This window comes from Gekko japonicus, unplaced genomic scaffold (genome assembly GCF_001447785.1).
Source record: "Gekko japonicus isolate JY-2015 unplaced genomic scaffold, Gekko_japonicus_V1.1 scaffold687, whole genome shotgun sequence".
In the NCBI taxonomy this organism is placed as follows: Eukaryota; Metazoa; Chordata; class Lepidosauria; order Squamata; family Gekkonidae; genus Gekko; species Gekko japonicus.
The window spans coordinates 223,649-251,094 of NW_015161424.1; the positions used below are offsets into that span (position 1 = coordinate 223,649).

Below are 27,446 nucleotides of genomic sequence, written 5' to 3' on the forward strand. Positions count from 1 at the left end.
TGTTGGGGCTGCTTTTACATGTGCCTTGAGTATCTACTTCAGACCATGCTTCAGGTCAAATCTCCTATCCCAAAACCAAGACTTCCCTCAAAGGCTCAGTGCAGAGAATTAAATCCAAAGTATGACCTCTTTCATGTGTTGGGCCCATCACAATTAGAGAGAGGCTCAAAGCAGTTTTTAAAAAAACTATTAAATCCTGGGCCAGTCCTGGAGAGGTATCCTTGACATGAATGTTGAAGTCCCCCAGAACAATCAGTCCAGCACCACATCTGATAGTACGTCTGTCAACTCGTAGAGGGTGCCCACTGTGGAACTAGATGGCTGGTAGACAATAAGAATGCCTAAAACTGTCCTTAATGTAAGGAGTCAGTTGTAGTTTGCATTGGAAGTCAGCAGAAGTCGAAGGACTCATGGAGGACAATAGCCTCACCTCCTCGCTGGTCAGTTGTGCAGAGCTGGTGGAGAACTGAGTAACCAGGTAGCATTAGTTGGGACAGACACAGCATATCATTTTCTTCCAATCATGTTTCTGCTATGCAAGCCTGGTCAATTTCTTTGTTTTGCGACATCTTATAGAGTTGTGCAGAGATGTCTTGTGTCATTGGAATACAGTTCCTGTGTGTATGTTTTTTTATTATTATTCTTTCACTTTCAGTAGAAATCAATTGCTATCAATGATAGAATTTGGCCATTGGGTGTTTTGTAGTGTTGACTGTTTTACTGACTTTTATGATGAACCCCTGCTTCTTCTTACTGTGAGGCAGATTTTCCCACCAAAACACTGTTCCCCACTCTGATTGATGAACCTCTTAGTAGTGTGTTTCTGTTATAGAATTATAACTTTCTGCATGTCCCACCCTGTGATAGAGAAGTTTTTTGGCTTTTGTCCAGGTCAGAGATTTTTTGTAACTCAACAGGAGCCCTTTTATAAATCCCTTTGGAAATGGCACTTGACACGAAGTAAAGCTCAAACAAAAAGGTTAATTTTATTGAACAGGCACAGTAGAGTTAGGAATAGGGCAGGAGACGAGAAGTTGAGGTAAATTTGGTTGTTTATACAAATTAGAATATTTTGAACAGGCAACAGAATACAGTTGAAGCTTATATTCTTAGAGACTCAGTTCTTGACTGTGAGAGATTTGTTTGTCTTGGAGATTTCTTTCAGCAACAATATATTTTAATAATGTTTCATTAAACTATCTTAGTTTCCTGGAAGTTAGTACTTGCTTCCTGTATTTGAATACTTCCCTGGTAGAATTATAACTTTCCCTTTTATAGCCTTGAGGAGTCTAAGACCGTTTCCCTTTTCACACAAACCAGGGGTCCCTTCTGAGTTGAACCCTCTAAATAAGGGAGTAAGAAATATCCTCCTCTTTCTAGGAGCAATAATCCTTTTCTGTATGCCTAGACTGGCAGTTGTCACTCTCCTGCCCAGCCTCTTCTGTCAAACCTAAACCCCAGTTCTGGAGACTGTGAGTAAATGGAATTCAGCTAGGACTGAGACTTAGACTTTAAGTTCTGATTTCTGAACTTTTCCTCAAATGTGAGTAATCATAGTAAGGGCAAGGAGTTGTGTCCATTCACTTCCCAAGTGAACCTGTCTATTTCCCTCATACCCCCCCCCCCATTCCTCCTGACTGGCAACTGTGAAGCCAATGTCCAAATGAGGTCTGACTCCCTCTGACAAGACTGACAAGACTTTTAAAAACTCTCCTCAGCTGGCGCTGACCAATCAGAGAGAAGGGGGTGCACGCAGGCAGTAGCCTGTCAACCAAACCATTTTACAGTGAGGCATTAACCCCTAATCTCACAGCTCTGAATTTGATGCACTAAGCATCCTGGTTTTTGGAGGTCAGTTCATCACAACTTTGTTTGTCATGTTGTATTTTAAGCAAATATGAGCCTTACTGAATAAATCAGGGTCTTATTGTGAAGATAAGATAAAAGTTTCAGTGGCCACAAACAGAATCGTCAAGGAAGATGAGGTTGGGTTAAATGAAGTTGAGTAGAATGGCGTTGCAACAGGACAGATCGCAAAGTAGAAGGCACTGATTTGGCCAGAGATTTCTCATCTCTTCCATAAAAGATGTGTGGCTGCCCCAACACGGCCTGGGTGATATCTGGGGATTCCTGACAGTCCAGCTGGAACATAGCATGGCTGGGCTGTTAAGGACACTGGGATGCTGGTGGGAGGGTAGGCTCACTGTGGACAATTACAGCTGTAGGCTGAAGGAAAGAAGGCAGCCAGGGGTATGTGAAGGTGAGGAGGCTGCAGAGGAGAAGCAAGGAGGATGCCAGGCCAGAGGAGGTTGGTCCTGGGCTGGGCTGGGCAGGGCTGGTGCAGCTGGCCAGGCAACTCATGATGGCCCGCGGTTGAAGGAAGTTCAGGCTGGGAGGCAGTACAGGCTGGGAGGCGTGGTGGGGGAGCAGTGCCTCCTCCAGATTGCTGGAGGAGTCTCAAGGAGTAATTGGAGAAGAAGTGAGCTCTGGAAGGCAGACAGGTGGTTAATGAGGCACAGCCACAGCAGAAGAAGGGAAGAGATAGGGGCTGGGTCCCAAAGACAGCCCCTTTCCTGATGGTAACTGGGCAAAGAAGTGCTGGGCACAGAGATGTGATAGCAGCACCAGGGAGTAGGCAGGTATGGCGAAATGGTGGCTTCACCCTAAGAGTACACAACCGGAAGCCTATGAGGATTCCCAGGGGACCTGACTGCAGTGAAGTAGCCAGGTGCCCAGTTTGGGGCTGTGGGCGACAGTGAGAGATGTTAAAGGACCATCTACTCTCACCTACCAAATCTCTGTGGTCCTTTTTGGAGACCTTGCTTATGGTGCCCTGGGCATCTGAGGCTAGATGGGTGGCAACTCAAGCAATGGACTCCTCAGTTGTAGCACCAAAATTATGGAATTCCCTTCCCAGGGCGCTTTGTCTGTCATTGTCTTCTGCCTTGATTGTACTGTTTTTTGTCCTGTATGTATTATGCTTTAATTGTTGTTATGTATTTATATTTACGTGTGTGCGTGTGTACACGCTTTGATTCTAGCTTTAATATTTTTATTGTTTGCCACCTTGGGAACTCTGAGTTGGGTGGAAAGGCAGCTGGAAAATGTTTTAAATGAAGACTGGAAAATATATATTTATATTTAGATGTGCACTTGGATCCAGTGATACACAGCGGAAACATAGACAGACTTAACACAGTTCCATTTGTGCAAGATCGTGTAGAACACTGAGCACTTTCCTCCCTATATATAATAGTGCCCTGAAATTGGTTGTGCAAAATCTTGTGCTAGTGGAAACACAAGTGGGGGATACAATAAGTGTCCTAGTGTCTTTCTTGCATTTCTGCTTTCACTAGAGCTTTAATGCTAGATCCTGCCTATGATTTTGGGAATTCAAAGGCTTTTACAATATTTGCTAGTGTCAAGATTTCTGGTTTCTAATAATGTGACTAATAAGAACAGGAAGTCGGCATGTCTCTGTACTTCTATTTAATGTGATTTTTGTAATTAATGTCTGTAACAGTGTTGGGTCTGCCTTACAGTTCCCCTTTCCCTTTGCCCTTATAGTGACATAGGAAGTGTTTCCATTTTATAGATAGATACCATTTATGATTTTTAAAAACATTTTGGCTAAATAGTGGGATAAAAATATATCTCTCCAGTGGGACAAGAGCGTATTGTAAGCCATGGGTGTCAAATAAGTCAAAGGTAAAGATGAGCTTCTAACTTCACAGTAGCATGTCATTTGCTGCACTAGACTGGTTACTGGTTTGATAAATAACGGACAAAATATGAAGTATTTTAATGAAGCTTACAGTCTCAATGTATAATTGTATTTACTTGTGGGGGGGGACCATACAAACACTAGTTTTGTGGCTTTCAGTGATGGCAAATAATGTCCTGTGGACTGCTATGCCCTAACTACTACAGAACTGCATTTATCTGAAAAGAAGTGCTAAAACTAGATTTAATGGCTTTAGCCAGGTTTGCATAATCATATGTCTGCCCATATGTGAAGCTGGGGTAACTTCAAAAGGCGTATGCTGGTTACAAGAGCTGCACAATTCCATGACTTACTATCCTGTTGCTTTCTCAGTCTGATTTCCAGCAGCAGAGCCAGACTGAGGGAAAACGGAGTTTGGAATCTAGGTGATGAATCATGGGGAAGTAAGGCACGGGAAGTGTTAACTTCCTTCTCTTGCACATCCCGTTAAAGGTAAAAAGTACTTATGTATGAACCAGGACTTTGGCCAAAGAAGAACAATGTTGACTCATGGCCACCCCATCCTCAGGGCATTCCAGGCAAGAGACAAAGCAGAGATTGTTTGCTATTGCCTTCCCTTAAGTAGCAACCTCAGACTTCCATGGTGGTCTCCCACTCAAGTGCTGACCATGGCCAACCCTGTTTAGTATCCAAGCTCTGACAAGGTCAGACTAAGCTGGGCTGCCTAGGCTGTTCCCCTTATCTCCAAGCCACACTGAAATCAGTGAATCTTGGTTCTAGCCAAGTGTGGGGGATTGTAGCCACCGATGCTTCCTTTGATCAGAAATCTGCCCTATTTTAAAATAATGTTTTCTGTATGGGTGGAAGAAGCATTCATGAAGAAAAAGAATGCATGCAGATTTTGTGTGTAGACTGTGGTGCTACTTTTAGAGAGTTAATTGCCTTCTCTTGCGATAGCCTTCAACAATATCATCTCAGGTTATATGCATGTTGATGTGTTTGCTTTTTATTCTTATTTGTATAGCTCTGTCTACTTAGGAATAAGAAAACAGAAAATACATTAGCACTATAGGGTTGTTGTTTTTGTTCAAAACACTGTCCCGCCTAGAAACAATGTATAAATTAAAGTGTGGTGGGGGAGGGGAATAATTGACAAACCTTGTGCACATTGGCGACTGTACATATTGATGACACAGACTCAGATTTGTATGTTCAATTCAGAATTTTTTTGCATATCTATTATTTAAGGAGCTTTGGGAGGGACAATACTGAATCTCTCAAAGTATACTCACATTTAATTCCGTATTTCCCTTCTCTATTTTCCCGAGAAGTCTGAGAAAAAAGTTTTCTGATGGATTAAAGAGAACTTTGTTAGTTTTGCATACTGAGTAAAATACTGGCAAAATTAAAGTTTGCGCACCTACAGAGTTTTCATATTGCCAGTGGGATGCTTAGAGGTCTGTTAATATGTCTCTCAGTTCTTTACACGTTTTTATTTACAGATTTTTGTTGCTGTTGTTGTTGAGCTACAGGGTTTGTGGCCTTAGCTTGCATGTCTAAAAGAATGTATATTATATATGTTTATGCTTGTCCAAGAGAAACATCTGTGAGGGAGAATTATAAAACTGAAAGCATTAATTAAAAAGCTGATAACCAAGTAAAACAAAGAATTCCATTGATAAAGGCTATGTTTTCGTGAATGGTGCAGAGAAAGCAGTCTTTTTGTGGAGGCAATATTTTAGTATGCATTAGGTGGCAGTAGTGTGTTGTATTTGGTGTAAGTCATTTGTCCCTGGCTATTTTACTTTTGGTCCTAATGCAATGTAAAATGGATGAAACACATCTCTTAATTATTTATAATGTTCTAATAGTTTATGTACTCTTTACCTTAAAATATGTGGTTGTGCAGCATAAAGAGGGTTTGGGGACTTTCTTGCACAACTAAGTACTATAATCCAAATCAAGTAGCGTAATAACAGCTGCATGAACACTTCTTTATGTAGTAGTATATTTAATGTTGTGTTTGCAGTTTGCAACTTAAATGTATGTAAAGGTGTTTTCCAGGAATGTTATTTGAGTTTACATTAATGGAGTGTTTGCAGTTGTTGACCTGAGAAATTAATTGATTTTGTTTCCCCCCCCCCTCCTAAGTGACATCTTTTGTAAATCTTATTCTCTCCTGTGAGTCCAAATGCAAAAAATTCTACATGTACATGAAAAAGTGTAAACTCTCTTTTATTAAACAACTGGTGAAGGTGATTGTGTCCGCTAATTAGAACTGTGTGACATCTGCAGTTAATTTTCTTTACAGTGAATCAAAAACATAATGTTGCATGCAATCTTTATCCCATTCTCCAGCTTTTTGTGGTTAGCTTTTAATTATAAGCACCAGGATTACATTAAAACTATTGGAGATGTTTACTATTTTTTTTAAATCTTGGCAGCTATTTCCACAGTCCCAATTACAGGTATTTTCTTTCACTTTTTTTGCTTCTTTAGAGAAGAGTACACTTTAGGCTCAAGGGGATGTTGCTGAGAACAAGGTAGATATAATTAACCTTTCAGCGTAATATGTTAGCATTGCTTCAGATCTTGAACAGGGACAGTTAACTTGTGACCTTTAGGGTATTTTTATTTGTTCTGTGTGTCTCACAGGTAAAGGAGCTAAGGGAATTCAAAGCTGGTACAGCAATGCCATTAATTTGGCAGAATGATCAATTAATAGAAGAAAAGCATGAAAGCGTTGACAGAACATGCTACCTAATTAGTACCTGATGAACCATGTAGGCCACAGAGCAAAGAGTGCAATGTTGCTTCAGGCTAGCTGTTGTACAAGACCTTTTATGTGCAAGTCATTAAGTCTGTATAGTAGCTAAAGAGAAAACACTTCAAATGGGTATTGCTTGACTAAGGAGCTGGTCTTGTGAAGAGCTCCCACTGGTTTCAAAACTAGTTAGTATTTGACAGTGTTCTCACCTATTCTTTCCAAGTTTTAAGAAAGCTACATCAGATCCCTGAAAGATTAACTCTGATCTGCCACTGTGTTTTGTTTTAAAGTTTTTATTTAATGTAAATTGAAAAGACAGCTTTTCTGAAGCAACTATGCAGAGCACAACTGGACTGTTCCTAGAACGTATTGCATAGTGAAATGAGGAGGAGGTCTCAGGACTGTGTGGTTTTATCCTCACTGCTTACTCCTGTCAACTTCATTGAACCTCTCTGCCCCATGGCCACACTACACTTTCAAAGACATGTGGTTTCCCACAGTTTATATGGTGGCTTAGCTCCTCTGGTTCAATTCGGTAGATATGTTTCCACCCATGGATCACAACTTGACTCCATCCTCTTGCTACAGCCCACAATGTTCCCTGAAATGCTATTTCTAAAGATCCAGGAGCAGTGGGGGAGGGGGCATTTTAGACTGTAGTGGGAGGTATGAGGAGAAAAAGTTGTGCAGAGTTAGTGGAAATCATTCAGTCTGTGGTAGTGCTCAGGTGGATCCAAACCATTATATTTTCATGCATGTTGGGAGGGGCATAATAATGATGAGATATTCCTGCTAATCTAGCTATGTGTTCTGGGCCCTGGGAATCAATGTAGCCGTGCTTGAAATGTCCCATTTTAAAGACTGACATCTTGACAAAGCATGCATAGAAAGCTCACACTTAATCTTGGATCTCTGCTATCAAAGCTTTATATGAGGACTAGCCTGCTACTCATGCTTTGCTACGGTATTTAAGTTCCGTAAATCCAGTTATACTACTGATGATGTGAAATTTGAAACGTGACGTTTGTTGTAGGAATTCTAACAGAGAAGATTGTAGTGTAAGAAATGAAGTGAGACATACGTACTTCCCCCACCCTCTACTGAAGGACCTCTCTCTAGGCCACATTGGTGGTTCTGCCCTCAGGTGCTAGGATCACCAGGCTGCTTGATGAGCTCACTCTGGAGCAGGCCACATAGAACTGTCCATTTAAGAAGCAGTCTTCTGTTAAGTCAACTCCTGCTACCTTCCACAAAAGCGATGGCCTCTCTATTTGGGTTCTTGGATTATTTTGCTCATATGGAGACTGTTGTTCTGAGCACCTCAGGGTGATCTGGCTGGTACTTGGCCTGTGCAGCTCAGTACTCTACAGGAGTACTATGTGCAAATGTCTTTGCCGCATTCCTAAGTTGCCTCCTCCTTGTAGCTGGTTCGATGTTTTCCAGGAGCTTTCTTGGGCGCAGTAAGAGGTGACAGGTGTGAGGGGGAGTTGGTGTGCAGGAGTGGTGATGTGGTGGACATTTCTTCAGGTTCATGAGGGAGGCATGCATCGAAATGGTTCCTAGAAATGTCCTTTACTATCTCCCCATAAACATTCATACCTTGGCCCTACTCCTACACCTGACAGACACCGGCCTGTCTGGTGTTGGGGGGGATTGTATTTAAAGGCATCAGGGAGGCTGAGGCAGCAGCAGTGCTAAGGCAATCCTGCTGAGCAAACCTCCCCGGCAGCTGTAAGCATCCCACCTCTTCTCCTACACCTGACAGGCAGTTGCCTGTCCAGTGTAGGACGGGGAGGGGGGAGGAGTATTAGAAGCCACTGTGGAGGTAGGGCTGGCACGGTCACTAAGGCATTACTGCTGGGGCAGGCTCCCTTGTGGCTTTAAGCACCCTGCAACTGTTGCTGCACCTGACAGACAACCGCCTGTTAGGTGTAGGTGGGTGGGTGTGTTGGAAGCCATCCCACCTCCTCTCCTACACCTGACAGGCAGCTGCCTGTCCAGTGCGTGGGGGGGTCGGGAGCCATCAGAGAGGCTGGGCCAGCAGCTTTGCTTCACCTCACATGTGTTTCTTGGCCACTCCTGATTTCCTCAATTGTTATTAGCTGTCTGCAGTCCCCTGTACACTGTTGACTTTTTTTTTTTACCTCAGAACACTGAGCTCTGCAGCTGACCAATCAGAGAGTGGGGGGTGCAGAGAGGCAGCTGCCTGGCAGCCGTGTAGGAATCAATGGGGGGAGCACATTTTACCCCTTTTGACTCACTTAGGGGTCACATTTCTAAAAAAAATCCCTTCTTAGCGAGCACCTACGCAATCGTAGGAGTGCTCTCCCCGAATTTGGTGTCTCTAGGTCCAGCGGTTTGGCCTGGGCGTTGATTTTATGGTGAGGGAACTTTGTTTTATATATATAGATAGATGAACCTGCTTGTGACTCTGTATCTTTCTTTGCTCAATCCGCCTCCTCCTCCTTTTATCTGCTTTCTAAGATAGAAAAGACAGTTAACATTTCCAGGTGGGCTGTTGTCAAGCTTTTTCATGCCTTCTCCTCTCCCATCCTCATTTGTTCAGTGTTTGATCAGACGATTCTGGCACCATTCAAGTATGGAACCATGTGTATAAAGGATTTTCTGAGGTTGGTTTTGGAAAATGCTAGATGAGCTTAATGTGTCCAAATCTCCCCAAAGGCCATAAAAGCCAGCCCAGTAACCTTAATAGAGGGTAAATGGGCAAGGTTGTTTTTTTTTTTTTAATGGAAGTGAAAGTTGATACACTTAACATTAACCTCAAGTGGTTAAGATGCTGAACTGCAGGCTGTGGAAGGTCAGTAGTTCAGCAGTTCAAGACCCGGGTGCCGCATGATGGAGTGAGCTCCCATCTCTAGTTCCAGCTCCTGCCAACCTAGCAGTTCGAAAGCAAGAAATTGCAAGTAGATAAATAGGTACCACTTCGGTGGGAAGGTAACAGCATTCCGTGCGCCTTGGTGTTTAGTCATGCCGGCCACATGACCACGGAAACGTCTTCGGACAGTGCTGGCTCTTCGGCTTTGAAATGGAGCTGAGCACCGCAACCCTAGAGTTGGATTCGACTGGCTTTCGAGCAAAGGAACCTTTACCTTTACCTTTAGATAGATTTAGAACAAAGTTTGAGTCCAGTGGCACCTTTAAGAGGAACAAAGTTTAAACCTGGGTATAAGCTTTCATGTGCATGCACACTTGAAACAGACTACTCCAACCATTACATATAGGTAGAATGAGGGGAGGTTAGTTGCCAGGAGGGGCTAATTGGAGTCAAGATGCAAACATAACTTGAAATCTCTGTTAAGCCCTGGGGGTTCCATTGTCCTGAGTACTGTAGTAACTTGTAATTCAGCATTCCCTATTCTAGTCTTTTTCTGAAATTCCTTTGCTCATAGAACCCCTATAATCTTCTCCTCTCAGTCCCAACCACACTCTTAATTTTCAGTGGAAGTAGTCTTTTGAAGCTTTCTGGTAGCTATCAGTTCCTACTGGCTCTGACCATGGTCCAGAGGAGTATGTTAACACCTAAATCTTGCTGCTGTAGTAGAGCCCCCAAATCCTACCCCATTTTTTTTGAGAAAACTTATAGAAGAATCTCAAAAGTTCTGGGAGGAGAGAAGCTGGAAACTCAGAGGAAAATTTGAATTTGTGCATGAATAGTACGTATTAAATTTCTTTAGGATACTACCATTTTGTACTGTAGTAAAAACTGTAACAATGTAATAGTTTCACATGTTGTTACAGGAATGATACACTATAATTAACTCTAGGTGGGAAACTATCATGACTTATGTGTTATAAGAGGGCTGAATTCCACATGTTTTTCTGTTTTTACTTTTGTGTGTCTAATGTTCATATATGTGTGCATGTTGTACATCATAAATCAATTCAAACCCAAACAAATGATCATTTAGGGCACTTACCATATTAAAGCATGCTTCATAGGAGTCAGTCATGCCTTGGGTCAACAAACTATATTTGTAACTTATAAGTTGCAGCTTGAAGTAGCTTTGCACCTGTGTCGTTGGTATTATTCTCAAACATCACTGAAGGCATGTTATCTCCCAGTCGAAGGAAAATGAATTGTTCCCACACAGACAAGCAGTTCATCAGACATTCAGCTGAGCTGACTACAGCTTGTAGACAGATTGCAGACTGTATCTGTGGGTGATCAAGCATCCCTGGTGTTCCCCCCCACACACACACACACAAAAGCAATGTTATATACATGAGAAATCCCTGTCCCCCATCTCTTCCATGTTTTGGTTAGATTTAGAAAGGTCAAAGTGAGATCTATACATTCATTTAAGTATCAGTTGAGATGTTCGACACTTTTTAAATAGCGTGAGTCTGATTCATCACAGTGTTTGTGGCTTCATTCTGGAACAGTCAGAATGCTCTGACGTGTGGCTGGCTGCAGTTTTTATGTTACTTATTTATGAGCAAAAGTTGTAAGGAGGGCATTATAGTTCTGACCTCTGGAAATGCTGCTTTTGGTACTTAGTTGAAAAGCTCAAGAAATGAGAATTGCTGCTGAATAACTGTAAAATTATTTTCAGTCAGACATGATTTTACTGTGATGGGAGAATATAGAACTGCTTTAGTTTGATTATTCATCGTTTGCAGTAGGAAAAGAGCCAGCTTTTCTTAGTGTTGTGAGTTTTTTGTTGTTGTTCAGTTGCACAGTCGAGTCCGACAGCTTCAAGACGGAATTAGATAAGCATATGGAGCAGAAGTCCATCAGTGGCTATTAGCCACAAGGTATAGATAGGAACTCTCAGGCTGGGGCAAGTGATGCTCTGTATTCTTGATGCTTGGGGGGGGGCAACAGTGGGAGGGCTTCTAGTGTCCTGGCCCCACTGGTGGACCTCCTGATAGCACCTGGTATTTTTGGCCACTGCGTGACGGAGTGTTGGACTAGATGGGCCATTGGCTTCTCTTATGTTCTGATCCAACATTGGCTTCTCTTATGTTCTCATGACTCTTTGCAACCCCATGGACCACATCACATCGGGCCCTCCTGTCTCCCGCCGTCCTCCGGAGTTTGCTTAATTGCATATTCATTGCATCGATAACACTGTCTAACAATCTCATCCTTTGCTGTGCCCTTCTTCTTTTACCTTCAGTCTTTCCCAGCATCAGGGTCTTCTCCAGTCATGGCTGGTCTGTTATTGTTAAATTTTAGACTGTCGCCTAGGGCGACAGCTTGACGAGGGCGCCATTTTGGCTGGCCTCGTCCCCTCCTCGCCCCGCATAGGAAGCCTCCCTTGCCGGCTTCTTGCTCCGTCTCCAACAAGAGACTCCCCTCTTTGCAGCCCCCCATACAGAAAGAGAAGGAGGTGGCTCTGGTGCCCACCCCCGTCTTGCCCCACACTGGGGGGGCGCGTCAGAATGTATCCTCGCCTAGTGGGCGAAAAAACCTGGGGCCGTCACTATCTCCATTGAGAGCTTCCTTCTCATTTGGTGGCCAAAGTATTTGAGCTTCAGCTTTAGTATCCTTGAAGTATTCCAGGGAACAGTCAGGTTGATTTCTTTTAAGATTGACTGATTTGATCTCCTTGCTGTCCAAGGGAAGAGTTTTCTCCAGCACCATAATTTGAAAGCATCTATTCTTCTGCGCTCGGCCTTCTTTATGGTCCAAGTCTTGCAGCCATGCATTACTCCAGGAATACCATTGCTTTGACCATCCAGACTGTGAGCAGTTTTTCACTATTAACCAGTTTACTCCTTCTCAGAACGTGGTGATATAGCAATATATGTTCATGCTGATGCAGTTCTAGTTGAGCTTAAAATCTATGTAAATGTACGTTTGACCCTGGGAGATGTGCATTTGAATGCACATCCCATTGAAAGATGCACAGTGGAGACAGATGCTGCTGATATGTAGATGTGTATTTGATTTGTGCCCATGGTTCTTGATCTCCTAAGTGATGTGGTTGCAGAAGCCCACTCCTACGTGTCAGTCTCAAGTTGGAGATATTTTCAAAGATAATAGAATAAAGGTATACATAGGCCAGGTCCTGCATTTAGACAGGCTGTACATTTTGCCTCCAGATAATCCTTCTTGTATACATAATATCATGGAGAAACTTGGGCACAGTTCAGGTGTGAAACTTGGGCACAGTTCAGCAGTCCTGTGTTCACATACTTGATCGTCCTTGTACGGTTGAAGTCACATAATGACTTCTGCTTTAACACTGACCATGATTTGCTGTTACTTCTCAACTGCAAAATATTGGTTTTGTGATTCCTCTCCAAACCAGATTAAGAATGCTGTTGAAAAACTAACCTTGAAACCAGCTCTCTTCAGTTGCCCTGGTAACTGTGAAAAGTAGCTGCCAAATCCTGAGATGAAAGTAATTAATGCCTTACAGTTATGATTTGTTTGCATTGGTTCTTGGGGCCTTCATGTAGTTTTGTGTGCGGATACATTTATTTTATTTATATACCGTTCTTCAACAGTTTTCAAGACAATGAACGTATTAAAATATGAAAAATCAGTAAAATATTTAAGATCTCTAATATACCATCATTAAATCTAGAATTTAAAAGTTAGCACAAGACTAAAGAATTAAAAATCGTGGTACAATAATAAGACCAGCACAAACCTAAAATATAAAAACAGCAAAACATCACATTAAAAGGAATCTAATAAAAGCACTGCAAGTAGTCAACAAAAACGGTTAAAGCAGCAGAGTTGCCAAATCCTAACTTGGCATCAGAAGGTTGTTGGATTTGACACTAGGATTACCAATCTCCATGTGGTGGCCAGAGATCTCCTGGAATGACAACTGATCTTCAGGCAACAGAGATCACTTCCCCTGGAGAAAAACTGCTGCTTTGGAGGGTGGGTTCTGAAATCATATTCCCACTGAACTCCCTCTCCTTCCCCAATTCTGTCTTCCCCAGGCTCCACCCACAAAATGTCCAAGAATTTCCCAAGCCAGAGTCGGCAACACTGGCACTTAAGGAGATGGTTGTGGAAAAGCCGGTATGAGAGAGCCAGTATAGTATACTGATTAGAGAGTTGGACTGGGATGTGGGAGAGCCAGGTTCAGATCCCCACTCTGCCTTGAAAGCTTTCTGGGTGACCTTGGGCCTGTTGCACGTTCTTAGTCTGACTTCGCAGGGCTGTTAGGATAAAAGGGAAGAGGGAGGAATTATACAGATTGATTTGGGGAGAAAAACAAGGTATAATTGCAGTAAATAATGCAACAAGACACACAAACGACAGTGTCCTGTCCTTGTGTATAACCACCTCATATTTAAATAAAGCAGACATAACGGGACAGGGTCTGCAACACAGATCCTAATGGTCAGGTAGACACTTCTTTACATATCTTTGTACACAGATCATTTGGAGTCTTAAAAGTAAGAATCAGATGTTTAAATTGGGCCTAGAAACAAATTCATAGCCAATAGAGTTGTTTTGGCACTGGTAAGATGTGTTTAATGCCTATTGGCAGTTTTGCTGATGCAAAGGCAGCTCCACATAGGCAGCTCCACATAGAGCACTTTGTAGTATTCTGGATATAGCTGAAGCACAGATAGTGGGAGAATCCCCATTCTTAAAGAAAGGCAACAGCTAGTGCAACAACCGGGTAGATAAAAGGTGTTACATGCTTCAGATGAGACTTTAATAACCTTCTAGTAGTGGACATGAAACTAACAGTAACCCCCCTCCCCCACTGCTTTTGGACAAATTCCAACCCTGTTCAAAAGGAGATGAATCCTGAAATCTTGACTGGCTTTAAATCAGTTGTTGTGTGCCTGTATAATCTACTACCACATCCCAAATATAAACATTATCCTCCTGTTAATTTATTTAAATGTTTTTGTGCCGCCTTTCCCATTGACCATGACAGCCCAAGGCAGTTTATGAAAAACAAACCTGACCCCCAACTAACAGAAAATTTAAAAAGAAAAACAAATAAGCAAGACACAGGTACATTGTATGACTTTGCCTCAAAATAATCTTCTCCTTATGAAATAAGCTCTAAAATGCATTCCAGGTCATTCCAGAACACTGGAGACACCACCAAAAAAGAGCAGGCCATGCTGTGCTGGATGAATGGCTCAAAGAGAAGGCTCGACTAGGAGGTGGTCATTGAAGGATCTGAGGGGAGAACAAGCTCATAAGAAGTTAAAAAAGTAGGATAGCACTCTAGACAAGGCAACTATATAGGTATAAGCAGCGGAGCTGCAGGACTCATGCGGGGAGGGGATCCCATCCTCCACCCGTTTGATCACTGGGCTGCTAGGATTGCCAATTTGGTTAGGAAATTCCTGGAGCTTTGGGGTGGAGCTTTGGGAGCACAGCGTATAATGCCATAGAGTCTACTCTCCAAAATAGTCATTTTTTCTAGGGGCACTAATAAATTCTTATTCCAGGAAATCTCCAGATCCCACCAGGAGGGGAGGCCTTCCTAATCATCACAAACCAGGTTGCCACCCTGCATGGCCTCTGCTTCCCCCTGTCTTATTTATGTGGGGGCAACTCCTGCACCCACCCACCTGCAGCACCACTGTCTCTGCTAGGGTTGCCAGCCCCCAGTTCTGGGTGGGGTTTCTTCCACTTTTGGGGGCTCCAATCCACAGCCAGCTGGCTGATGGGGGAAGCCCTGCCCCCAAGTGCAACCACCTGCCCAGCCACCCCTCTTCCTCCCCTCCTGCCAGATTTAAAGGGCTTCAGCTGGTCAGCGGGGACCACAGGGCCCGCCGATCAGCTGGAGGGCCCTTTAAATCTAGCAGGGGGGAGGGAGAGGGGTGGTTGCAGGCCACACACTCAGCTTGCAAAGAGACCCTTTAAATAGTTTTTTGGGGAGTGGGGTGGGGGGCCCCCACCCTGCCCACTGCAGCCCCCATCCTGCTTGCAAAAAGACCCTTTAAAGAGTCTTTTTGCGAGCTGAGCATGTGGCTCATGACCACCCTCCTTCCTGCTGTATTTAAAGGGCCTTCAGTTGATCGGCTGTGCTGCTTGGGGGGATTTAAATTCATTTTCCATTTTTTAAACTATCCACATTTTTCTTCAAACCTGAGAGGGGGAGTCGTCTCCTAGCTCTGTAGATCTCCTTTCTCTGTACTTGGCCTCAATTTAAACACATAAATCTACCTTTTACTAAATCAGACCCTTGGTCCATTGAGGACAGTATTGCCTTCTCAGACTGGAAACAACTTTTCCAGGGTCTCAGGCAGAGTTCTTTCACATCACCTACTAACCTGATCTTTTCCACTGGGGATACCGGGGATTCAACCTGGGACTTTCTGAATGCCAAGCAGATGCCCTACTACTGAGCCATAGCCCCTTCCCAGGATATAAGTATCTACAGCTGGAGTCATGGTGAGAATTAGATATAACAAGCAGAGAACCTGTAAAGACTTTATTTCCCCCTATCTCCTCTTCCCACATGATTGCCACTTTCTGTCCTCCTGGCAGCCTCCATATCCTTTCCCCTTTCCCAGCTTCCTTCTCTCTTTCTCACTTACCAACCAGCCTTTCTTTTATCTGCTCCCTCCATTCTTCAGCTTTATTATTTATTTACTTAATTTATACCCCACCTTTCTTCCTGGTGGGGACCCAAAACTCCTTATGTCAATCTCCTGTCCTATATTTTATCCTCACACAACCCTGAGAAGTCAATTAGGCTGAGGGAGAGTGGCCAAGGTCCTCCAGCAAGCGCCAATGGCATCGTGGGGATTAGAATTTGGGTCTCCCAGATCCTAGTATGACACTCTAACCGCTACACCACACTGGCTCTCAGCTTTCCCTTCTTCCCTCTCTGTGTCTGGCCAAACTACAGAAGTGCTGCAGTAGCAAGTTGCTCCGTTGAGTTGTATGAGGGCCACTGCTGGGCCTTGCCAAGTCACACTAGTTTTGTGAAGGTTGCCGCTGGGCCCAGGAGAGTTGTGTAGCATCAAGTCATAACCACTGCCACACCTGGATGAGTTGTGTAGATTTCATGATAGCAAGTCGGCTGGTTGTTGCTGCCAAGCCTGGCCCTGAGGAGTCTTCCCTCCAGGGCAGGAGGAAGAGGAGCAGTGCTGGACTGGGAGGTCAAAATAGCCCTGGAAAGGGCCCCACTCCCTCCCCCTGTATAATACTGAAAAAAACCCAAGGTTGAAGGTTGGCAAATATTGTTGTGGTTGCACAGCAACCCCCACAGTGGCCACTGAGATCTCAGAGGACATTTCTTTCTTCGAAGTACAGGCACTTCTCTTATTTTGGTTTTTTATTTTTTGGGGGGGTAATGATTTCAACTGTTTCTATGAACGTGGGGCTTTTCTCAGGTTTGTAGAAAGATCTATCTTGTCTGTTCATGGGTCTAGCCTCTGGATTTTTAAGTATCCGCAGATCAGGCCATGTTGAGAATTAGATATATTGATGATACTTATTCTATATGAACACAATACACGGTTTTTAGGCATACAGACAACCAGCTCCTTAACTGATATTATTCCTGCTTCCTGTATGCTAATTTTTTAAGGACTTGGAGGAGGAATCTAGAATATGGGGTGAACAGTATAAAATTACTTTCCTTCACTTGCTGTCAGAAGCTATTGCAGGTGGGAAAGAAGGGCTGCCTAAAATCCCAGATGCCTTCATTTGACCCCTGGAATTCTGAAAGCCTCCTGAGATTTGTAGGTTGTCCCCCATTAAAAGAAACACTGGTCTGTTTCATCCACTGCTACCACCTGCTCAAGAACCTAGCTCAAGAAAAGTTTACTTATGTAGTTAACTTAAGCCGTTCAGATAGGGAAGGTTTCTTCAGGAGGGATTTCACTGCTTCCTGCTTCAAGGCAACAGGGACTTTATTCTCTTGCAGTGAGGCACTTACCCATTCCCTGTACCAAGCAATCCTGTTTTGAACAGATCTAAGGAGCCACAATGGGCAGGAGTTGGGTACAGAGGTGATGGACCACATCTCTCCCATCCTTAGGCTATAATAACTTAATGATCCAATCACATGTGATTTGACTGATGACAGCCTCCTGAGACTGAAATTTCAAGAATAGTGGCATCCAAGTCATTAGTTTCCTATATTAGCCAAATATTAATAATGTGGTGCTTGTTGATTCTCAAAAAGGGAGTGGAATTATTGGAAAAAATCATCATGTAAAGCCTGTACTGCAGTATTGTTCTTCTTTTTACCCCATGAATCCTAAATGTAAGCATGGGATTCACAGTTTTGCTCAGAATTTTATACCTTGTTTTTAATAATGTTATGTTTCAAATTAGGTTAATGTATGCTGGGAATGTTTTTTAAGGAGGTGAACAGCGGTGCTGCAACAGTAATATTTTGGGAGGTTATTTCTCCTTTTGCTGTAGCAATTATTGGGGCTTTTCAGTGTGTTCCTTTTATATATACTTTAAGGAATCATCGTACCCAGGCCTAACAAATAACTTATGTTGTATAAATGCTTTGTTTTGGAATGCTAATACAAACCATAAAGTAGTATTTCATCTGCCCTTTTACATGTTACTTTTTAGCCGTGTCCTCAAATATTTCATAACTGAAAATAGCACAAAATGTTGTGTGCAGTGATCCGTGACTTGAAATTTGGAAGAGCTTTTTATTCACTGGATTGGAATAAATTAAAGATGGTGAATTGTAGCTTAGGAAATAGAATTGCATACATGGTAAATTCCGTTTAGTATCTGCTAGTCACTTTCAGCTTCAAAACCTAGCAGGTAGTGCTAATTGTAAGTAGTTGATAAACACAGAAAAATTATGCTGTGTTTTTTTTTAAATGCCCAAATGTAATATAATAGGTTAACAATCTGTCCCTGAATCCTGTCTTGAATTTATTTGTACCTATTTCTGTTTGCATTAGTCATTCTCTCTAAGTAAATTGTCCATAAGACCAATGATTCCATCAGCAAATTATCCAGAAAATGCTGTCAGTGCACATTGTGACGTTTCTGCCACTGGGTATATTTGCTGCTGTTCCAGTGGTCTAATTAACCTGGCAGTAATCTCTTGTGGCCAATGCTGTTTGCTTTGTTTATTTTCCTTGGCACCATAGTTCAGACCTTTGCATCTTCCATACACCTTAAAATAGATCGCAAATTTACTATTGATTTTCCCCCTTCCCTTTTTTTCCCTTTCCCCCTTCCTTTCTTTGATTGGCAGTATCATCCAGACAAACAGAGCGCAGATGTGCCAGCAGGAGAAGTGGAGGCGCGCATGCAGAGGTTCATCGAAATTGATCGAGCGTGGAAAATTCTAGGGAACGAAGAGACAAAAAAAGAGTATGACCTGCAGCGGCGTGGTAGGTTCCTGCCGAGGAGTGCTGCAGTAGTAGCAGCAGCAGCTCTTGAGAGCAGAGGTTAGAGTGGTAGCTTGGTGGTGTGTTTTTTTCCCCAAACGCTTTTTGTTCGACTGAAACACTTCATTTGCTCTTATCTCGCTTCCATATTTAGATACATTATTTATACTGATTACTACACATCCATTAAGCAGTAAAAACATTAAATTACTTTTGACAAAGCGTTAGTTGGTAGCTGTTCTACTAATTCTAATGAATGTGGAATTTAGATAATAATGACTTAGTTTAGCCATTCTTCATTTGACAGTATTTAAAGTAGTTTCATTAAATGTTCTTAATTACTTGAGTTATGCCCTTTGCTACATTCCATTGCTGCATTTTAGATATAGGTTTTGAGCAATTTATGTCAAAGGTATACCGAAGCATATGGTTTTGTAAACACTTCAGAATCATTAAAGCATATCCTCTCCATCACCTTTTAAAAATGAAGAATTGGTTGAGAATATTTTTTCATAACATATTTCTCATTTAAAGCTACCATTTAAGAAGCAGCTTAGAAATAATATTTCAGTAAAGCACATTAACCAGGCATTTCCAGCATGCATTTCTTTTTTATATATCTTGGAAAATAGCATCTTAAAACAGTGACAGGCTGTAGTGAGAAAGAAAGGGGGAAATGTAGGTCAGGTCTGTCACACATGGGCTACCATTACATGAAGTGATAGGCTGTCTTTCTGCTCTGGCCTCAGGATAGGAGTCCCTCAGCCTTCCATTAGAACCTTCAATAAATGTATATCCACCCTCCATGTTAATGGGGGGGGGGAGTCAATAATAGTGTACTGCCTGTGGGGAAAACACTCAGTCGCACTCTGCAGTAACACACTCTGGTCCAGCATTGACGTGTAGCCACCACCACTTTTCAGTATGTTTGATAAAAGCTCACCGCCTCTGCAGCTTGTTATTGAATTTCCTTCCATTGTACATTGGCACACCATCAAACCTTTTGCTCTTGCTGTTCTAACTTCCCTGCTGCTAAGGTTGCCACAATTTTATTTTAGAAACAAAAGCTTAGTCAGCGTGGCTGGCAGATACACATAATCCACTGAATAATATACTGAATAAGTGATCTTATTTTGACCATGAATTATTTAGTATCTATGTCACATTTTCTCAAAATGTGCTGTTTAGGATGTCCGATATTAATTTTTTTAAAAAATTCAGTAAGCCAGATTATTTTTGAAAAGGTTTTAGAATGATTATTGTGGTCGATGGATGTTGCTTTGTTTGTACTTCATCCATTTTTCTTTTCTTTTGAGATAAGATAGCTAATCCTATCAGTTTACCTCTGCACCCTTACATGTAATGCAGAAAGCAATAATTGATGCACTTAGTTTTATTTGTTAGTCGAATTTTTCTGCGTTTGCTTTTAACATGTTTAGAGGTGACCCACTAGTGTTAGCTCTGTGTTTTGGCTGAAATCTGCTAGGCACTGATTTCATGCAACCTTGGCCCTTTGAGGCTTGAAGGTCTTGAAAAAAGAGGCCTCAGATGCATATGATTCACAGAATTGGTTTTATCTAATCCAGAACTGTTAAATGTGTGTTGGCACTTCCTGAAGCTCTGTTATTGAGCAACACTGTTTTAAAAGAAGATTTATTTAAAAACCTGGGCATTTATTTCAAAAGCACACTTTATAGTCTGGTCTTTATATAGTAAAATATATATTTCTCTCTTTTGTAAAGTTTTTACAGCCTATAATAAAACAAGATTGGAATTAATGACCTAAACGATAATGAGCACGGTGTCTGATCTTCCAATCTTACCTTCTGATATTAACTTGACCAGAATCCGAATGTTAGAATAATCTGCGCAGAGCCCTCCCCAGATATTGCTGAATTGTATTGGTTGCTGATAACATAGGTTGCCAGGAATGGTGCCAAGAGAAATAGGTTGTGAGCAAGTGAAGAGAAGAATAACAAATCTGCCTAAAAGTTCAGTGGTGGGAAAATATTTCCAAATTAGCTGATTGTACACGACAGGGGAGAATGGGAAAAGCATCTTTTTAGAAGACAATTTTTGTATTATAGAATCACCCTTAACTCTAGAAACACTAAAAAGATAGAAGTGTAAAAGTACGTATCTTAAATTTTTAGCAGTATAAATGCTGGAAATCAATAGCAACCCCCCACCCCACCTCATGAAACAAGACATATATTTTGGTGGCTTCTTTTAAGACAGAGTTGTTAAGGTAGCTGTGAAATTTTATGCATCTGTGATAGATTTTTGTAGCCATTCAAATGGGGTCTAGCTTTTTATATATTTTAGTCATCTGCTTTGAACTAATAAGTTAAGAAGCAGTATGAAAGAGAAATAGAGACTTCCAGTATACAATGGAAATGATGGCATCACATTGCTGGCAATGCAGGGATGTTCTAGTATTTGGGCAAAAACACTGTGGTAAAAATGACTTTTACCATAGAGGTTTTGCCCAAATACCAGAGCATCCCTACATCACCTGCAACATCACTTCTGATGCATGTCAGAAGTGATGTTGCCAGTAACAAAGGGCTAAGCCTAGTTTTCCTGCCAGTAAGTCCCACCTGCTCCCACCAGTTGCCAGGGGATACCTGGCAACTCTAATTTTCCATGGGATCATTGTGCCTAGCAAGTGAAATTTTTTTACTCTTTTAAAGTTTGTTTCCTTAATGTAACTAGTGGGCTGCTCATTTGTTGTCCCTTTGGGACTGTTTATTCCAGGGCAGGCTGACAGACTGTTCTGGGGGTTCCATGCTTCCTAGATGCTTACAGGTCCAATTTGGCCTGGGATCGTGGTACGCAAGGAGAGGAGATTTAAAGTTTCCTTTTTTTGGGGGGGGGACTGTGGGGACAAAATTCCCTGGGCCCAAGTCAGCTGAAGAGCCCCCTGAAGCCAGCATCATGCTCCAAACATAGAATGCATTTATGTCTTTTTAAAAAATTCTAATGCAGTTTTGGATTGCAGCCACTGGGGTGCAGAGAAGGCAGTAGGGTTGCCAAGTCTTACCTGCTGTTGAAGTGGGGGGCTCCCGGCTTGTTCCTGGAGTGCGCGCGCCGCAACCCCGTCACCCGGAAGTGACACGACCATGCCGGGCACACTGGGGGCAGGGCCACAACCATCCGAGGAAAAACCATAGAGTTTTCCCTCGGATGACCGTGGCCCCGCCCCCAGAATGCCCGGCGTGGTCGCGTCACTTCTGGGTGACGTGAACGTCGCGTACTTTGGGGGTGGGGTTCCCCCTGGGGCCCGATCCGCCACCGGCAGGGAATAGGCCTCTGGGGCGGGGGGTTGACCGCCCCCCGGGGGGACTTGGCAAACCTAGAAGGCAGAGAACAGTAAACAGGAGTTATTCTGACTCTGCTGGAGGGGACTTTCTGCAGTGTTTACTAGGAGGATGAGGATCTGCTAGAAGCATCAGCCAAGCCAGCAGTGGAGCAAGGCAAGACCAGCCAGGGCAAGCAACAGTCATTGCCAGGATGCAGCCTTCTAATAGAGTCATTATCTCCAGCAGTCTGTGGTTTCCATCTTTACTTCCACCCAGCTCCATAATTTTGTTTGCATATCGAGATGGTACAAAGGAACAGCCCCATTAGTGTGTGGTAGCAGTTTTTTTTTAATGCAGCCTTTCAGTGTTTTTTCCTTAATTTCTGTCTTTTCCACACTTTTTCCTGCCTTCTCCTTTTTCTCCCCCACCACCTTATTTTTCAGTCTTGGTCTCAGCTCTGTGTCCATCCTGGTTGGCAATCTAGAACATATTTAATAGTATATAGCACCAGACCTTAGTTTATGCTATGAACAGAAGGGGGGGAGTTAATATTTTCCCATAATAAAAGTAGGGAAATATGCTTCCTCTTCCTCTTCAACCCTTTACATGCATGATAATAGAATGTTAATCTGCCTGAATAGTGGTAATAAATGAGGAACAGAAGTTACAACTCAACTTAGTTTCCATTACAAATAGCATAGGGAAGGTTCTGAAGATAACTTGGGCCAGGATATTCCAATTCCTTTCATTTCTGGTCTTGGAATTCCCACAATTATTGTGAAGCTGATAGCCAGTTTTGGAGATTCCTAGTTTTATTTTCTGATGGACAGATGGATGCAAATGTAGATTATTTTATTATTATGGGTTCATAGTAACAGCTAGAGAAGCGATTTGTTTTGCTATGATATTTGTTTTGGATCAGGGTCATATTGGGGGGGGATCAGATGGAATCCTTGTCCGGGGCCCATGGTTCTTCGCAGCCCTGCCTCCCTGTGCCATTTTCCCAACTTGAAGTGGTCTTAGGTAAGCTGCTTTTTCTCCTGTTGGGGCTTCATGTTAAGTCACTGCAACACAGCATACGGAGGCTCCCTGGAAATATTTCAAGTTGAGAAAAAAGCACAGGGAGGCAGGCTGAAATCTCTTCCTCTTGCACCTAGTCCAAATCAGGCCTGTACATGACTTGGAAGCATGAACAATAACACCTTTATTGAAAACACCAACACTGGATGTTCAACTGTTGGCTAAATATAGGACAATCTCTATTCTTGGTCCTGAGGTATGACCTCGTTTGCAAGACAGTCAGCATGGTTCTTCCTTATTAATGAAACTTTTCTCACAACTTCAGTGTGAAATAAAAAGCCCAGTGTCCAGACAAATTTACAGTTCCTATGATGCATATGCTGGATTTGAAACAGTAAGATAATTAGGGTTTAGAACAGAGGTGTCAAACTTATTTGTTATGAGGGCCATGTGTGACATAAATGTCACTGGCCAGGCCATGTGTGCCATAAAATATAACACAAGGTACCAGAGATATAAACCTTATAAAGATGATTTCAGATGCTGAATGGCAATAGCAGGCATGTTTGGATTAGGTGTGATATGCAGATGGATGGAGATATCAGCATTGGTGTGATATACAGAGGCGTGGAGATATCAGCATTAGTAATGAGACAGAAAACCTAAGTCTCAGTTTGATACAGGAGGATTCAGTCCAGAGGATGCAAAGAATAAATGGAAATAAGTCTGAAGAAGTGAGTAGTGACTCACAAAAGCACAGACCCTACCACAATTTTGTTAGTCTTTAGAGGTGCTACTGGACTCTTACTTTTTCTACTACTATTAGAAACCACAACATTCAAAAACCAGTGGGGGAACATTTTAACCTTCCAGGGCATTAAGTTGCTGACCTAACAGTAGCAGTTCTCTTACAAAGGAATTTCAAAGGGAGATTAGAAAGAGAGACTGCTGAATTGCAATTTATCATGAAGCTCAAGACAATGCAAACTCCTGGACTGAATTGAGACCTAGGTTTCTTCTCTCATTACCAATGCCTGTTGCATTTTGGTGTCTGAAATCACTTCATTCTCCACGATATAAGTACAGATGGACTCACATTCCAGCTGTATCTGAAGAAGTGAGCAGTGATTCCTGAAAGCTCATGCCCTGTCACAAATTTCATTAGTCATTAAGGTACCGCTGTACTCTTGCTCCCTTTCACTAATAAAGAATGCAAGCTGTGCTGTTAGGTTTCTCCCCCCACCATCTGTTAGAAATGGAAAGGGAGATCTCTCCAAGTGCCATGGGACTTCTCCCCCTCCCGTGTGCTCTCACTGGCTCTTTTCGTCCTTCTTTCCCTCCCTCTGTCTCTTTTCCTCCCTCCCTCCCTCTCTCTGAAGAAGCAGTGTGCTTGCCCACAAAAGCTTGCAACTGGAATAAAACATTTTTGGTCTTAAACACAGGACACTCTCTTTCTCTCTTGCTCGCTCCCTCTTATACCTGGAATGAAACATTTTTGGTCTTAAATGCAGGGCTCTCTTTCTTAGCCGTATGTTTGGCACCCCTGGTTTAGAAGGATAGAGACGAAGATTTTAAGCTTCTAAGAAAAATCCTGTGAAAAGACTATGATTTTTTCCCGGTGCTGCAAGCATGACTACGTACTTCTTGAGAATATGGACAAAAAATTGCCATTGGGACAAGCAATAACAGAGAGAGAGAAAGAACTGCCCAATGGTGAGGTGGAAACAGTGTCACATGGCATACTGCTGCAACAGGCTAGATTACAGAAATATCTGGATGATGCATTTGCCCTTGACTTATTTTAACCTGGTTTACCTATGGAACAGAGAGAATTTTGGTGGCTCTGGTGGACAGTCTCTATTTTTACCTGAATGAGGGAAATGCCTCCCTACTGGACCTCTTGGACTTATCAGCCACTTTTGATACCATAAATCACTTGCTACTGTTAGAGCATTTGAGATAAGATACAGGAGTTGTAGCTCTGAGGTAGGTTAAGTTTTTAATTAGTTGAATATAGAAGGCAAAGGCAGGAGGTGAGGAATTTACTACATAAGATTTGTAGTGGGGTTTGCCAGGTCTTACCTGCATCCCGGTGGGGGGCTCTAGCCTGGCTCCTGGGGCTTTCTGGTGTGTGCACAAAGCGCACATGCCATGATGACATCACTTGGAGGTGATGTCATCGTGCCAGGCACATCATTCAGGAGACGCTCTAGCATTTGGGTTAAAACTTCCAAGATCGTCATAGAGTTTTTACCCAAATGCTAGAGCATCCCCCGCATGACGTGCCCGACGCGATGATGTTATGACGGACCATTGCTTCTTCTTCTCAGGGAGGCAAATTTTCCTGCCAAAACACTGTTCCCTACTCTGACTGAGTAGCCTCTTAGTAGCATATTTGAATTATAGAATTATAACTTTCTGCCTGTCCCACCATGTGTTAAAGAAGTTATTTGGCTTTTGCCCAGGCCAGAGATTTATTGTAACTAAGCAGGAGGCCTCTTCCAAGCCCTTTGGAAATGGCACTTGACAGGAAGTAAAGTTCACACAAAAAGGTTGATTTTATTGAACAGGCACAGTTGGATCAGGAATAGGACAAGGGATGAGAAGTTGAAGTAACTGTTGTTGATTATACAAATTAGAATATTTTGAACAGGCAACAGAGTATAATTGAAGCTTATAGCAGTTCTTGACTGTGAGAGGTTTGTTTGTCTTGGAAATTTCTTTCAACAACAATGTCTTAATAAAGTTTCATAAAATTATCTTAGTTTCCTGGAAGTTAGTATTTTCATCCTATACTTGAATACTTCCCTTGTGGGATTATAACTTTCCCTTTTATACTCCTGAGGAGTCTAAGATTGTTTCCCTTTTCACACAAACCAGGGGGTCTCTTCTGAGTTCAGCCCTCTGAATAACTGGGTAAGAAATATCCTCCTCTTTCTAGGAGCAATAATTCCATTCTATTTGGCTAGACTGGCAGTTTTCAACCTCCTGTCCAGCCTCTTCTGTCAAACCTAAATTCCAGTTCTGGAGACTGTGAATACTGTTCAGGGAATTCAGCTAGGGCTGATACCTTACGCTCTGATTTTTGAACTGGAATACAGTAAGGGCAAGGAGTTGTGTCCCCTCACTTCCCAAGTAAACTTGTCTGTTTCTCTAATTCACACACACACACACACTCCTCCTGACTGGCAACTGCTAAGCCAAAGTCCCAACGAGGACTGAATCGCTCTGACAAGACTAACTAGACCTGTGAAAACTCTCCTCAGCTGGCATTGACCAGTCAGAGAGAAGGGGGTACACACAGGCAGCAGTATCTGTCAATCAAAGTGCTTTCAAGTGAGACATTAACCCCTAATCTCCCAGTTCACTGCTTTTGGTGCACTAAGCATCCTGGTTTTGGAGGTCAGTTTGTCACAGAGCACCTCCGAGTGACATCATCATACCAGGCACGTCGGGGCTTTTGAGGGGGTGGGGCTACTTTCAGGTATTGGGGACCCAAAGGTGGGGAAAACCCCACCCCCATCAGGGGAATGGCAACCCTACACAGAGTTCTGTGCCTTCTCCAGTACTATGCAATATATATAAGACCTCTAAACTGGATTGTCTAAAGTTCTGGTAAGGACTGTCACGTGGATGACACCTAGCTTAGTATATTATTAAATAAGTTACCTGAAGCAGCTGACTCTGCCTTGAGGGGATGCCTAACTGCTTTGTCAGGTGGTGAATAGAGAGAAACTGAAACTGAATCCTGACAAGATGAAGGTGATATTGGTTGGCACAGTATTTTCTTTGGAAGGAGTCTTATTCCCCACATTAGATGACATCAGGCTCTCTTTGACAGAAACTGAGAAGAGCTTAAAAGACCTACTGGACTTAGCTCAACGATTTGATAAATAGATGTCTGTAGTAGGCAGAAGTGAATTTTACCTATATTTGGCACATAAGCTGTCCCCCTGTTTGCAGGCTGCTGATCTGACCACCCTCATCTGTACACGAATAACGTCAAGGCTTGATTACTGTAATGCCCTTGAAGATGGTTGAGAAACTGTAGTTGTGCAAAACTGTAGTTGTGCAAAATAACCTACTGGTTATTGGGGCAGACTGCATGAATCATGGGTATCTGAGGAAGTGTGTGCGCAGACGAAAGCTCATACCTTGAATAAAACTTTGTTGGTCTTAAAGGTGCCACTGGATTCTAACCAGGTTACATCTAATTTGCAATCTTTGTATTGGTTGCCTGTTGATTTCAGAGTCCAATTTAAGGTGTTGTTGCTTACTTTTAAAACCATTCATGGCCTGGGGCCCAGATACCTGAAGGACTGCCTCTCCTGATATGAGCCCATGTCTTTTA

At 42.6% G+C, this 27,446-nt stretch overlaps 1 protein-coding gene across 2 annotated transcripts in view; it reads left to right on the forward strand.

Moving 5' to 3' along the window:
• DNAJC24 (DnaJ heat shock protein family (Hsp40) member C24) overlaps positions 1-27,446 on the forward strand; it is a 78,355-nt gene that overhangs the window by 35,982 nt on the left and 14,927 nt on the right. For both annotated transcript variants that reach the window (XM_015428530.1, XM_015428523.1), the window contains one exon: positions 18,638-18,776. In XM_015428530.1, coding sequence (XP_015284016.1) covers positions 18,638-18,776 — 139 coding nt within the window. The remainder of the gene's footprint in view (positions 1-18,637; positions 18,777-27,446) is intronic.